This window comes from Dermacentor variabilis, chromosome 1 (assembly GCF_050947875.1).
Source record: "Dermacentor variabilis isolate Ectoservices chromosome 1, ASM5094787v1, whole genome shotgun sequence".
NCBI lineage: Eukaryota > Metazoa > Arthropoda > Arachnida > Ixodida > Ixodidae > Dermacentor > Dermacentor variabilis.
Window position 1 is genome coordinate 156524639 of NC_134568.1, and position 13622 is coordinate 156538260.

The window sequence follows — 13622 nt, forward strand, 5'->3', positions numbered from 1 at the left end:
TCCAGCAAGAACACTCCACAGTCAGTGTTGAGAATCAAATGAAAGAAGGTGAATTGATGTCTGCATAAAACATGTTCAACAAATTGGAATCCCTCAAAAACAGTTAAGCTTCTTGTTGGCATAATTTTTCTCCGTTCGTGTGGCAAATATCGGTCCTCGTATGTGTTTTAGTGGCTCGCATGAAAGAATAAGAAGAACATGCAGGTGTGTTCTTGGTGCTAAATATTCTTGCAAACGGATGTAGTGTTCACTAAAAAATTTATTAGGGGTGTTTGAGTAGCCAAATCTTCTAATCGAATCAAATACGAATATTCGAGAAAAACTACCTTTGAATATAGAATCGAGTGCTGAATATTTCCAATTTCTAAAAATTTGGAGGACGCTTAAGCTTCGCCTTTAAGAGTGGAATGCGATAGCATTCTAAGATCCCTGACTGCTTCTCATGCTTCCCGGCAACTGCAGCGTATGTAACTGTAATGTTTACCGGGAAACGCTGGTTGCAAACGAACGCTATGCATGAAGGCAGGCTTTCTGGTAGAAATGTGGCCTCTTGCGTGGGCTTCATTGGATCAGTACACACCTGCCAGCATATTATGGTGTTTGTGACAGGTTCGCTGCATATGCCAGATGGAACAAGGGAAACTGCATAAATAAGGAGAGCATGTGGCCATGTTGAGCACTACTCCCCGCAATTATAATTGAACTAGCCGAGTTAGTTATTCTGCTGCAAAAATTTCACTGGCACATTTTGAATTTTCTCAATCCTGTTTCTTCTAGAAAGAAAAACAACGCCTGATGGAGAGCAACCTGCGCCTGGAACGGGAAAATGATGAATTGGCGCACGAGTTAGTGACAAGCAAAATCCAACTGCGCAAGGATTTAGATGCTGTAAGTAGTTATTTCCATTTAATTTTGATCTTGTTTGCACAAAGGATGCAGTTTCATGGTGTCATCTGCAGGTGATATAGATGATTAGTGAAAGGGCTACTTTAATTTAGCATCCATTCTTAAGATCCATGTAGTTTGAATGCTTCTCATGGACTAGTTTAGGAAGCACTTCACTTTGCTGTTTGTTTTACACAGCCCATGCTTTATGCAAGAGGTGTCAGGTGAGTTCTGCACAAGCAGTGCTTTGCATTGAGCTGTCATGAATTAGTTAAGAAAGTGCAGGGCAAGTTGAACGGACCTTTAGTTTCCACAGACGCCATGTCAGTGTTTGTGTCAGCACTGACCTGCATATTTATTGGACTGGTTTCTCCATTTGGGTTGGCAATGAAAGAAAGTGTGAATAGTGGCCAGTGGCAGAATGGCTGCTGTGTGGGCTCAGCAGCTTCCTTTAAATGAGGCAAAATTATACTGCAGGCTCATTCAGTGTTGCAGATAAAAGATTGACTCTACATCCTCATCAGCCAGTGTTAGAGGGGCTTTTGAAGTCATTCTTGAGGGAAAATGGCAGCTGACAATAACGTATTGTTTTGGCAGAAAAAGTAACAGCAAGTTTAAATGTTTCTGTGCCCTTCCATATAATTTGACCAATATACAGTAGAATGCCATTGGTGCGTTTTTCAAGGGGCCACATTCATAAAACATCACAGCTGAGAAAACATAACAGTGAGGAACGCCCCAAATCACCACATCGTCAAAAACAGCTCTGAATGGCTACCAGTACACTTATCAGATATCTCAGCGTTCATACTGTGACCAAAGACAGTGTGTGTGCACATGTAAAATTAAGGGGCATGTACATTATATTCCATGACAGTGGCCCCTTTCCACTCTTGATATGTTTCACTGCATAACAACTCTATTGCGGCGAAGCTGACTTTAGTGAACCATCCAAAACGCATATATATAAGGCCTTCATCAGCCCCAAAATAAATCTAGCCTTGCACTCAGCGAATTTTGCTCAATGTGCATGGTTCCAAGTATCTTTTAACTGATGCGCATTTCTTGGGGTGCTTTGTTAACCGCTCTGTGCACATTTTCTTCCTATATGCTTGCACGTGGCTTGTGTAAAGCATAATATAGATTGCTTGTAGATGGCTTATAGCAATGTATTGGTCGCAGGTACAATGTATCAGTTGCTTATTGCGACGTATCAGTTGCTTGTTGCAACTTACACATATGTATTGTCTTCACGTAGCAATGTGCAAGAGCGAATTTGACTCTGCACCGCTAAATTTACATGACTGCCACGTTCAAACGCAATGTAAGATCCGGGAACATTATAGAATGGCGACGTATTGAATGGGAACATAATGCATGGGAGGCAATGAGATTTATGTCGGGAACATGAAAGCACAACAGTGAGGAACATATCAAAGGGTTTCCACTGTACATAATCTCTGGGAAAAGCTGACTGTATGGCATTATGCATAGCAGATGTTTGCTAAAAGTAGATGTGGCTCAAATGAATGAGACCAGCCTTGCCCTGTTTATTTATTCACAAAGCAACAATAATTTGCAAGAATCAAGTTGTGAAAAACTCATCACTGCTGTGTTTCAGTCTGTGAACACAGGATTTCAATCCTCACACTGTGCTGCTGGCATGTTTGTCACCACCACTAATGCAGTCATTCTTCAAGGTGCACGGTGATGTGGACAGTGCATGCTAGTGAATAAAAAAGAAACACCCAATAGTTAAAGCTCTTTTTATTCTTGTTGTAATATGCTTGCTATAAAGCGAGAGAGATAAAAGCAAGGACAGGGAAGTTAAAGAGGTCATCTCCAATTGGCTGCCCTGTACTGGGGAAGAGAAAAAAGGGTACAAAATATGAAAAAAAACAAAGAATGAACAATATAAGACTTTCTGTGTGGCTGCTGTCACACAGTCTGTGAAGGCACCTCACAGTGTTGGGAAGAAAGTGTATGATGTCCTGCTTATGTGAAAAGTTTTAATCGGGTTTGTGTTCCTTGTAGGCTGAAGACAAGGCAGACCTCCTTGGGAAGGAACTGCAGACAGCTGCTGCTTCATTGGCAGAGCTCGAAGAAGAGAAGCGCCGATTGGACACTGAAGTAGGCCAGGTGCGTCATAACTCTGTCACTGTGCCCTCTACAGGACAATACTTGCTATCAGTCCTTGCACTAATCCAATTGATGGAGGGGCAGATCCAAGATAGCATGGGCGGGAGGGTCTCACTGCATTCTCAGTTTTGTTGGCTCAGAAGAAGTGCTAGCATGCATGTCTCGGGGGGTAGCCTTGGGGGCCTTGGCCCCCTTGGGGTTCACCAGTGTGTAGGTACACATGGTTTTTGACATTCTACTTATGGAAAAATGTTTTCTAATATTCGATCGAATATTTTGCTATACGGAATTTTTGATGTTTTCAGAACAAATGAGTATAAACAACATTTTTGGTTTTGGTGAGCAACTCGCATTACCATTGATGCCGCTCAAAAACAACCCAAAGACAGGGAATTTGTTTACAGTCGCTGACCAATTTTTCGGACGTTCCCTTTTATTAGAATGTTCATGCAATTATTAAGGAAGTTCCTTTCTCCATTCCCATGGCCCCACCACCCTATCTTGAAACAATGTGTAAGGCGACCAAAGTTTTGGATAGGACCTGCAGCCATGATTTTGGAAAAATGGTGGCCATGGAAGGAAGTTGGCACCATTCAGGTTGTTCTCGTATTCTTGCATTCATTGGCAAGGTGGTTTCTTGACTTTCAGAGATGCTACATAGCCATTGCAAATAAATCTGCCCCAACTCACCACCAAGTCGTAACTCCAGTTGCCAACACACAGTGAAGCAGTGATGCTTAGGCCAAACTTAGGTTGGCAAAATAAACAGAACTCACTCAGACTTACCTATAAAATTATTTTTTGATTAGGGCTCACTCGGATGCAGGCTCACCATAATTCTACTCAGCCAGTCTCAATCAGACTCACTCAGACTCACTCACCAGAATCGGACTCGGGTAGGTCCACTTGGCCTACAGGTTCTCACTCACTCGGGCTTTCTCATGAATTGAGCTCATCAAATATTAAAAGACCTTCATACAAGACTAATATACAGCACTTGCAGAGGGGTTACAAACACTAAACTTTTAAGAAAAAGTGCACCAAGAGTTTTAAACATAAAAGAAAGTTCCTCATTTACTGTGCATCACAATGTCTTGTAAAACCAAATGAGTATGATGTGCAATCTTGGCAGTGCTAGAAGTATTTCGCTTGAACATAAAATGTGGTAAAGGAATCTTTGAAGAATATGGAAATTTTTATTTGTGTTTTTGTTCATGTGTGTGCATGTGCATGCAAAGTGCAAACATTATTGTTTGAGTGCTGTGCACATGCATTCCTGGCAGCTCAGGATAGAACTTCATCTTTTGTTTCTGGCACTGTGCAGTCTCAAGGCCTGCTTCATAAGCAGTAGAGAGCACTGCTAAAACTGTGCACAAAGAAAGCTTCACTTTACATAGTGCCACTTTTTAACTATACGATTCAGGATAGCACTGCAGACAATCCATCTCGCTGTTTTGCTTTTACAGTCGAACCCGACTATATCGAACCCGTTTACATCGAATTATTCTATATATCGAACAATGTCTGGTCACGGTATAGTTACATTGAGTATATATAGCAAAAATTACGCTTACATCGAACAAAAATAGCAGCAACTCCCGATATATCGAACGTCAAGCGCCGGAAAAGTGCCCCCAGAAGTTGGCTTTCCCTCGCGGTAGCGGGGAAACCCGGCGGCCGGGCTCCATCCAATCGCTCTCCCTACCATGACCGGGCTGTTCGGGCAAGCCGTCGACACCCCCCTGCAAAAAATGATCCTGGCCCGCCTGCAGCGCTTGCTCAGACAGCCAATCAGAGGCTCTTGTGCTCTCGGCGTGCAAGATGGCGAAAGTGCGAGTTGTCTCGCTGCTTTTCAGGTTCATTGTCTTTGTCCCTTGTGGGCCTTCTCCTGCAGTGTTGCCTTAATGAAGTGAGAGAATTCGCCTTTCGTCATGAAGCTCGAAATCATAAATCGGGTCGAACGCGATGAGAAGTCGGATGTCCCCGAAGCGTGCAAGATTCCGAGGAGCACTCTCGGCACGATTAGGGCTAAAGCGGCCAAACTAACAACCCGGTGCCTGTAGCATCCGACGTGTACGCACTGCCGCATACAAGTGGTTCTTCGTACGAGCCGGTTTCCGCATGCTCGGTGATGACTAAATTCTGATGAATGCGACGAAGCTGTTGCTGGTGTTGCCGAAGTTTGGAGCGAGCTGTCAGAATTTCCGGAAGCTGTTGACGAATCAATGGTGGACGAGTTTGTGAGTGTAGATGATGGTGTCGCGACCACGGGAGAGCCAGAAAACGAAGACTACATCGCCAACATCGTACCGAGCACAAATGAAAGTGGGCACAATGAGTAAAGCAATGACGGTCCTTTTTGCCCACATCCTCCGAAGTGATCGGTGCATTCGCACTAGTTTGGTGCTTCTGCGCGAATGTGAAAGGTTGCGGCCGCAGCTCCTCTGACTCCTTAGACAATGTGGGGAAGTGCGTGCGTCGCAGGCGGCGAAATTGCCCAAGCAGAAGTAAATGCTGGACTAATTTATGCGAAACTAAGCTAGTTTCATCAACAAAGTGATTTTATAAATGGTATGTGCTTTTATGACATGCAATTATTTAACAGGCTTATATTGAATTATGCTCCATATCGAACTGATCGGTGTTTTTTTGCGAGTTCGATATAGCTGGGTTCGACTGTATTTATATGGACACTCCAGGCACATTTTTGCTGTCAACGTCGCCATGGTGTTTCGTATAAAGTCCAAGGGAGATAACACAGTCGCCGCACTCAGTTTGCTGTATGTGCGAGTGAAAGCACGTGAGGGAGGAAAGCAGAGAGCAAATGCCCTATCTTCCGTCGCGTAAAAAGCTGTGGATTGGAGGTCGGGGGGGTGGCGTTGGGCTCCGGCAGCAACTGCGTATGTCGGGATCGGGTGCAAGTGGAACTGACTGACGATCACGGCTCAGTCTTGTACGTGAAAGGGAGGAAAGTGGGGAGGCAGTGCAGGAGGGAGGGAGGAGCGGCTTCTCCGCCAGCAACTGCGTACTTTGTGCGTGGTCGCGCGTGTCATACCTTGAAAGCAACCTGCAGACAGCTCATACCTTTGTGCGTGCTGTGTTCTCGCCGCTGTTTGTGTTGAAGCGATAGACTGCATGAAGGTCACTTTGTTCGCTGCTGCTGCTGCTCTTGCTCATGACAGCATTTTGACAGCGAGTGTCTGCGGTCATCAAGTGTGATGTGTTCATGTTTGCCTGTGCGCTGACACCATGCTTGTTAATTCAGTCAGTAAGCAAATATTTCCAAGTTTATATGGCCGATAAAAACTACTATCCTTACTTCGTATAGTTGTCTACTAATTTGCTACCGCACTCTATGCTTTGCTTTTCAGGCAAAACTGCGACTTTTAAGTTGGATATTGTGCTAGGCACTGAGAATTTGTTAGTTCTGGTAGGTCCACACTCTCAACGGTAGTTTAGTCTATGACAGTAAGTACAGATGGCACAGTTCCAGCACTGATACTGCTGACATCTATATTTGCTGTCAGCCATACTGAATGTAAGCACCAAACATGGAGGAAGGAAAACAAAACTAGGAGAAAGCATCGTGTGACCTACTGGAAGCCTAGTCATAAATATATAAACCAAAGGCTCATGGGAAATAGGCCCTCACCACATGATGTGCAAGCAGTAATTTTTTGCCGCTGAGCATGCAAAGTGTAGACAAGAGAGTAAACAGGAGAGCGTGTGGCATAGGTCGATTGTGACAAGGGCACCACTAAGAGCTACCGCATACCGAACAGTCTCATCATAAGGTCCGGCAACCATAGAGGGCCTGTTCCCCAAGAGTCATCGCGCAGATAGGCCCTGAAGAGAGGTGGTGGGTTGGAATCAGAGGAGGCTGGCTTGCTGAGGCTGGCTGCCTAGCATCATGCTCCCTCATTGCTTTTTTATTTCCTCCAAGGCACCAAAGTGTCCACATGAAAGCTAGATTGTCTATGAACTATGATGCACAAGAGCACTGCTGAAAGCCCAGCTCACCTCATCATTCTTGAAGATTGTAGTGAACACTAAGCATTTGGAAAGTCTGGTCGCTCCGCATAAGCAACAGAAGTACCACTCATTATAGAAATTGCCGCAAGCATAGATGCACAGCATGACCAACAAACAAATGCCATGATGTCAGTTGTCAGTCGCGCTGAACACCAGCCAGCACCGTTTGTGCACAAAAGCAAGAGCACTGATGCTCAGTCCAGACAAAACGGGAGGAGTCGAGTGAGCACTGAGTGAGAACTGCGCCGACCAAACCTACCAACCTCTAGAAGCTCTGCCAGTGTCAATCTCACTTGCTCCTCGCAACACCGCAGCCCACAGCACTGTAGCATCTAGCCTTGTCTGACCTAGACCGCAAAGCAGCATACACTGCTCATGTGTGCCCGGATGTCACACGCTTCACTGTGAGCCTTCCCCCACTTCGCTTCCAAACCTGCCTCCAGCTTGCTGCAAGGGCGCATATAGTAGTGGGAAAATGAGAAGCAAAGGAGACACAGGGAGGGGGGTCTAAGCATGACACTGTGACAGGGTAGGCTCTGTGGCATCGATTTGCATTGCTGATGCTGTGATAAGGACGCACGTAAAACTGGTGGCACACATTCGGGGGAATGAGGGGGTGGGTTGCAGGTGAGGCACGAAGCCAGATGGCAATGAGAATGCTGGCCCCAGGTTCCCATGCTCAATCTTTTATGCACTTGTGTGATTTACACTGTGTACTGCATCATGTTACCGCCGGCACTGTGACTTTAGCAATTGTGTGGTTATTTATTTGTTCATGCTTTATTTTTATTTATTTTTAAAGTTGGCAAAGCAAACAGCACTCACTCAGACTTACTCACAAAATATATCTTTTGCTTAGGGCTCACTCAGGCTCACCAAAATCATACTCAGCCGGGCTCACTCTGACTCACTCACCAAAATTTTGCTCTACCAGGCTCACTCAGGCTCACGGGTTGGTCCGAGTTTGAGTGAGTTTACTAACCTATGGGCCAAACAGCCAAGGCAGTGTAGCTGGGACAAAAAAAATGCTGCTGGCTGCTATGGCGGCGAGCAGCAGACTGTTGCAAGAAGTTTGCCACTATGCTGCTAAACTTATACAAGTGACTCATTGGTGATCGGGCCTGAGGTCACATGCGTGGGCTGGCCGGACTAAGGGGCCGTAGGAGCAACATTTGGGGGTCTGTGGGTGATCAGCCAACAACTACAGTGAGCATGCCTGCCAAGTTCATCTGTGTGTTTACTAGATAGAACAAGTAAAAATTGCATGTAGGCAGTAAGCACGAAGCTGAATTTGCACAACACAGCCTAAACTGCAGGAATTGCGCAGTCAAGGTCAAATGCCACATCTGCACATTGCGGCATCACGATGGCACACAACAGGGTAATGCCCACGTGGCCTTGATAATCACAAAATTTCAAGTAGATTGAACTAAACACCGACCATAACCATGTGAATTAAATTTATCTACTAGTGGCCTTGTAAAAAAATAAATAAACCTCTTGCTCTTTTTTATGAAAATATCTGCATAATAGCATAAACTGTTTCTTAATATGAAGCTGATTCCATCTTTGCAAGTAAGCCCCCCCTTCCCCCACCCCTTTTTTTTGTGGCTGGTGAGTCAAGGTTTTATGCAAATCTAACAATTATTCAAAGTATTCACTTACTATTACTATTCCATTTGGATTCACCTTGAACCAAAAAATTGACATTCGCACACGCCTACTCTTCTGTGATTGTGCATGAAGTATCTTTGTGTGAGCTCTATTAAGCAGCGTTATTGGCAACGAACCCATACTCTGAATCAGGCAGGTTTTTTTTGCACAGAATATAGTGCCCTTCGAGCTTGTAGACATAAAGGAATTGATCAAAGACCTTTCAAAGCAGGTTTCAGTTGCCATTCACACACACATTTTTCAACAAACATGGATATAAACATACCGAGTGTTCCTTTAGTACCTAAATATTAAATGGCTTTGGTGTTATAATAGCACATCAAATTTGACACTATTAGTGTGCTAATTTATTACAAGATTAGAAATAGACAAAGTGATACTAAAGGCGAAGCTTAGATCTATTAAATTGATAGATGAGTGCCTTAAATGACAGGTGCATTACTGTTTCCAAAAATAGATTTTCTAAACAAGAAACTGACCTAGTAGGAAAAAAGAATGGCACTACCACTTTGTAAATGCAGAAAACCAGCACCTGTGGACATGAGCCACCCTGGTTATAAATTTTAATGGGAAATTATAATTGAGAGTAAAAAGTAAATTATATTCAATTTAGACATGAGAGGCAACACAGTTTGGCCAAATTTTATTGAGTTTTTCTACTAAGGAAACTGCCGGTGTTCATACCAATTTGTCATTGCTATTTGCGGGATGTGGCACCCTCTTCCATGCCACTCTTAGACTTGCAACATGCACTAGCACCCAGCAGGACATGACCTTTCAGAACACCATTGCAATGTAGGATTTGTGCACAACTCTGAGGTATGTATACCTCCCTCCATTTTCTTAGGTGATTTAATTTCTGAAAGAGACATGCTACCTTCAGTTGGAATTTTTTTGAGCAACTAGTTCGTCCTTTAGAACTGGACAGATGCTCTAAGAGTTTCAGTAATGTACCTTGTCACAATATTCATGCTAGTTCTCTTCAGTGCTGCAGACTCTATAAGCAGCTGCAGCAGTGAGTAATGTGAACACTTGCCAGAGTGTGTTTATGTGCACATCGTCACCTGCTTGTTGCGAGCATGTTTTCTCATGAGACCCACATATGAATTTATGAAGCAAGGACAATTACTCTGTCGAAGCACCACTTCTACTGATGGTGTGATTCAGTAGAAGTGTGTCTTATTAGTCTTAAGCATGCTCAAAGCCAAGTTTCAGTCTTAAAAATGAAGGTGTTTCCTCACTTACTCATTGTAGTCAAAGTGCAGTGAGGCAAAGTAAGAGCCTGTAGCACCATTTATTTGTTGTGAGCATTTGGCACAGGAACAATGACAAGTTTATGGTGAAGCTGGCAGGGAAGAGTGTTGCCATGTTTGTTGCTATTATTGTCATTTTAACCACACACGGTCCTTAAGATGGACTTATAGCAAATAAACTGAAATATGTGATGTTGTGCACCATTTCTGGGCTAATTTGTGGTATGTTATGGGATGAAACAGCAGGCTATCTTCGTTTTATAATTTTAATACATTAGCATTCTTAGGGTACTTCACGCACTTTTCGGGGGCCAAGTATCAATGGCGAAAACGATGACGAAAAAGATCCCTTAACTTTCTCCTATGTTGAGTGGAATAAAACCTGCGTCACAAGGGTTCCTGAAGGACAGCAACCCATCTCATTAGCAGGCTGTGCCACAAACGTAATGGGTACGTGCCACTTTTCAATGAATGCCTTTCATGCCAACGCTTTAGCGAGCTGCGCCATGAATGCACTAGGTATGCGCCACTCTTCAGTGAACCGCTCGCCAACTTAGGTTGCTGAGTATGTGCCGCTGCGTGTGTGGCAGGCGATGGAACAATTCTCAGCGTTCACAGACACCAGCACACCGTGCTTCTTGTCTCGAGGGACGCGTGAAGCACCGCTAGTTGGTGTAGCGTGTCCAGAAAGGAGTGCAAGAGAGGAGCCCAGTTGCCGCATGATGTGTTTCTAGGTGTTTGCATGCACCAGTGCGTCATGTATTTTGGAGCCCACATGCAGGCTTCGCGGCAGCAGTGCTAGATGTCACCGAGTGTTCTTAGGGAAGCGTGAAAGAGGAGTCTCTCTGCCGTACATGCCTCATACATAACTCGTATCGACAATGGCAACACGTTGGGTAGCTATATTGATGCAATCTTAAACACATTACTGTTGACAGTCATTGTATTATGAGCTTACAGTCACACTGTAAGCACATTGATGAGTTACTCTGCTCCAGTGTGGCAGAACACGGCTGGCACCGCCTTGTTGTGCCTACAAGCTTTGAAAGTGCTGAAGGGAAATTCTGAGATGAGCGCTGGACTTCATGTTTACTTTTATTGACCCTTTAAACTTGGAAGGTTCCATTTGCGCCTCCCTGTATGAAGAAGTTGCAGTACTCAATTAATTCTGATGGTCTTGCACTTCAATTTCTCAGTAAAATGCAATTTAGCCTGCCTTAGGGGATTGATTAAAATGTGCAACTTTGTAATTCATAATTTCTAAGTTGAATTTTTCTTTCTCTCTTAATAGCTGAAGGAGATGTGCCGACGTGAGCTACAAAGGGCCGAAACTGAATCTGTGCGCAACACTGCCATCCTGGCCGAGTACAAGCAGGTTAGAGTATTTGTTTTGATACATTGTGCATCCTAGTACCTTGTCAGCTGATGTGCAAAGCATTTTTTCTTAATAGGGCTGATTGCTAATGGGGTATCTAATTAATATTTTTAATTAAGCTTTCTTATTTGGGTAACTTGCATACACAATACATACTATAATTTTGACCATTTTAATGACCATCACTCGTAAGTGTGCGCACATGTCTGCGTGCAGGTCGCTTTAAAAATAAAGAAGGTTACCAACTGCATGATGAACTTTATTCGGAATACTACATGCTGCAAAGGCTCTAAATATAGAGTGCAAGGTAAATTCAGAATGCACAGAAAGCCTGGCAGCCAGTCCAGGCACCCTTGCTCAGGGAATACATTGTTTGCCTCTTGGACCTTTTGCTGATTTTTGTGCATGTTACAATGTTACCACTAGCTGGCACAAAGAACCACTGCAGCCGGCTTTTCTATTATTTTTACTTGTCAGGTCCACATGCTGTTGCACTCTACAACTAATACTTTGTGGCTGTTACACTTATATACATTTTCCTTTGTTAGTGGTCGGCATGTGTGCGTGTGGTCGTTCTAGGCCATGTCATTGTCCCTGCTGTTCCTTACTCTATTTCAGCATGGCCATGAACGTGCTGGAGATGTACCATAGCCTATGTGAAGGTGCATCACAGTGTCATTCTTGTAAGGCAGCCTGGAAACATAGGCTATGGAAGAAGTTTAGTAGATAAAAACATTTACTATCTTCGAAGGCCTTTGGGAAAATTATGCTAATCATGGGTATCAATGATCTTCTTATTCTTCATATTTCAGAATGTCTTATTTTGTTCTTCTTAAGTGTAGTGCCTTGTATACCTTCATTTGTAAAATTCCAGCAGGTACAGTCGATCCCAGGTACGTCAAACCTGGACATATTGAATTTTTGTCTATATCGAGCAGTCATAACATCCCCTTGGAAATGCCAATCAAAAGTACAGCACAGGGCTACACATGTATCGAACTCCCACTCACCACCAAACTCAGTATAATATCGCACGCTGCACAATGCGTTTGTCTTAACAGGACCTCAATGACTTCTTGCGCCGTCGGCAATAAATTCACTGCTTTGGCAAATGTTGGCAAACAAGACATTGAATCTGAAGGTCAGTACATGCCATGGAGGAAAAATTGAGCAAGGTTTGTATCTCAGTTTTGCTCACTGCAAATAGGGATGGCTCTTGCAAACTGCGGTCATTCATTATTGGCAACAGCTGATCACACCGCTGCTTCAAGAATACAAAAGGCCTCTCGGTTCGATACATATTCCACAGGAAAGTGTGGATGACACAATCTTTTCACCAAGGGCTCAAGCATGGGATGCTAAACTGGAGATGTCTGCACCGCCGGGCTTGTCCTCTAGACCAGAGGTTTCCATGGACAGCACTTTAGTGTTTCACGAGCGGCAAAAGCGAATCCGACCCCCTCACTTAAAAGGATTTGTGCATTACAGTTTGGATATAACAAACCCACGACATGCTACATCTGCACTTTGTGGAAAGACCATCACGGCAAACCATGCTGGGTTAGTTGCATGCGTGCTTGCAGGTTTACAGCTTACACGTGAGTGTGAATGGACTCGGTTGTTTATCACATTCAAAGCTACTTTTGAATCTAACACTGTCTGGCTGGTCAACCGGCTGCCAATTTATAACGATCGGCTGTTTCGGCCGGGCACATTCACGCATAATTTGCAGTACAGGCGTGCTGATGGCAGCACCAACGCATATCCACACACACCACTTTACTTCCATGCTGCATCCATTTCTACCTTATCCTGAATAAAAACACGCAACAAGCACCCCCCACGCATGTGACATGCACCACAATCTCATGGCCAGGTGGCACAAGCTTTTATGGTCAGTGTTGTGATTAGTATGTCAGAAGACAAATTCCATAGCACGAGTGGCTTGCAACATTCATGTGCAAAAAACAAATAAACTTATGTGCACTTGACATGGCCTTGGAGAAATGAATCGGTGAATTCCCATTTTTCACAATCTCGGGGAAACTGTTCGAGATAAGTGGCATTTTCAGGTAAGCTTCAGACAGGTATATTTTGTATTTTGAATTATTGATGTATATAATTATTTCGTGTGATCCCCTTTGAGTTCAATATGTCTGGTATGGACTGTATGCACAATGTGCAAAACGAGATGTCATGAATGTGTGGTGCTCCTGCTGTAAGTTTTAGTGTTAACTGAAGAGCTGGTCACCCAGGATTCATTC

The 13622-nt window shown here is 43.9% G+C and overlaps 1 protein-coding gene across 5 annotated transcripts in view; it reads left to right on the plus strand.

Moving 5' to 3' along the window:
• Positions 1-13622, plus strand: part of GAPcenA (GTPase activating protein and centrosome-associated) — a 126626-nt gene that overhangs the window by 104829 nt on the left and 8175 nt on the right. For all 5 annotated transcript variants that reach the window (XM_075698087.1, XM_075698114.1, XM_075698109.1 and 2 more), the window contains 3 exons: positions 778-888; positions 2920-3024; positions 11275-11358. In XM_075698087.1, the coding sequence (XP_075554202.1) occupies positions 778-888; positions 2920-3024; positions 11275-11358 (300 nt within the window). The remainder of the gene's footprint in view (positions 1-777; positions 889-2919; positions 3025-11274; positions 11359-13622) is intronic.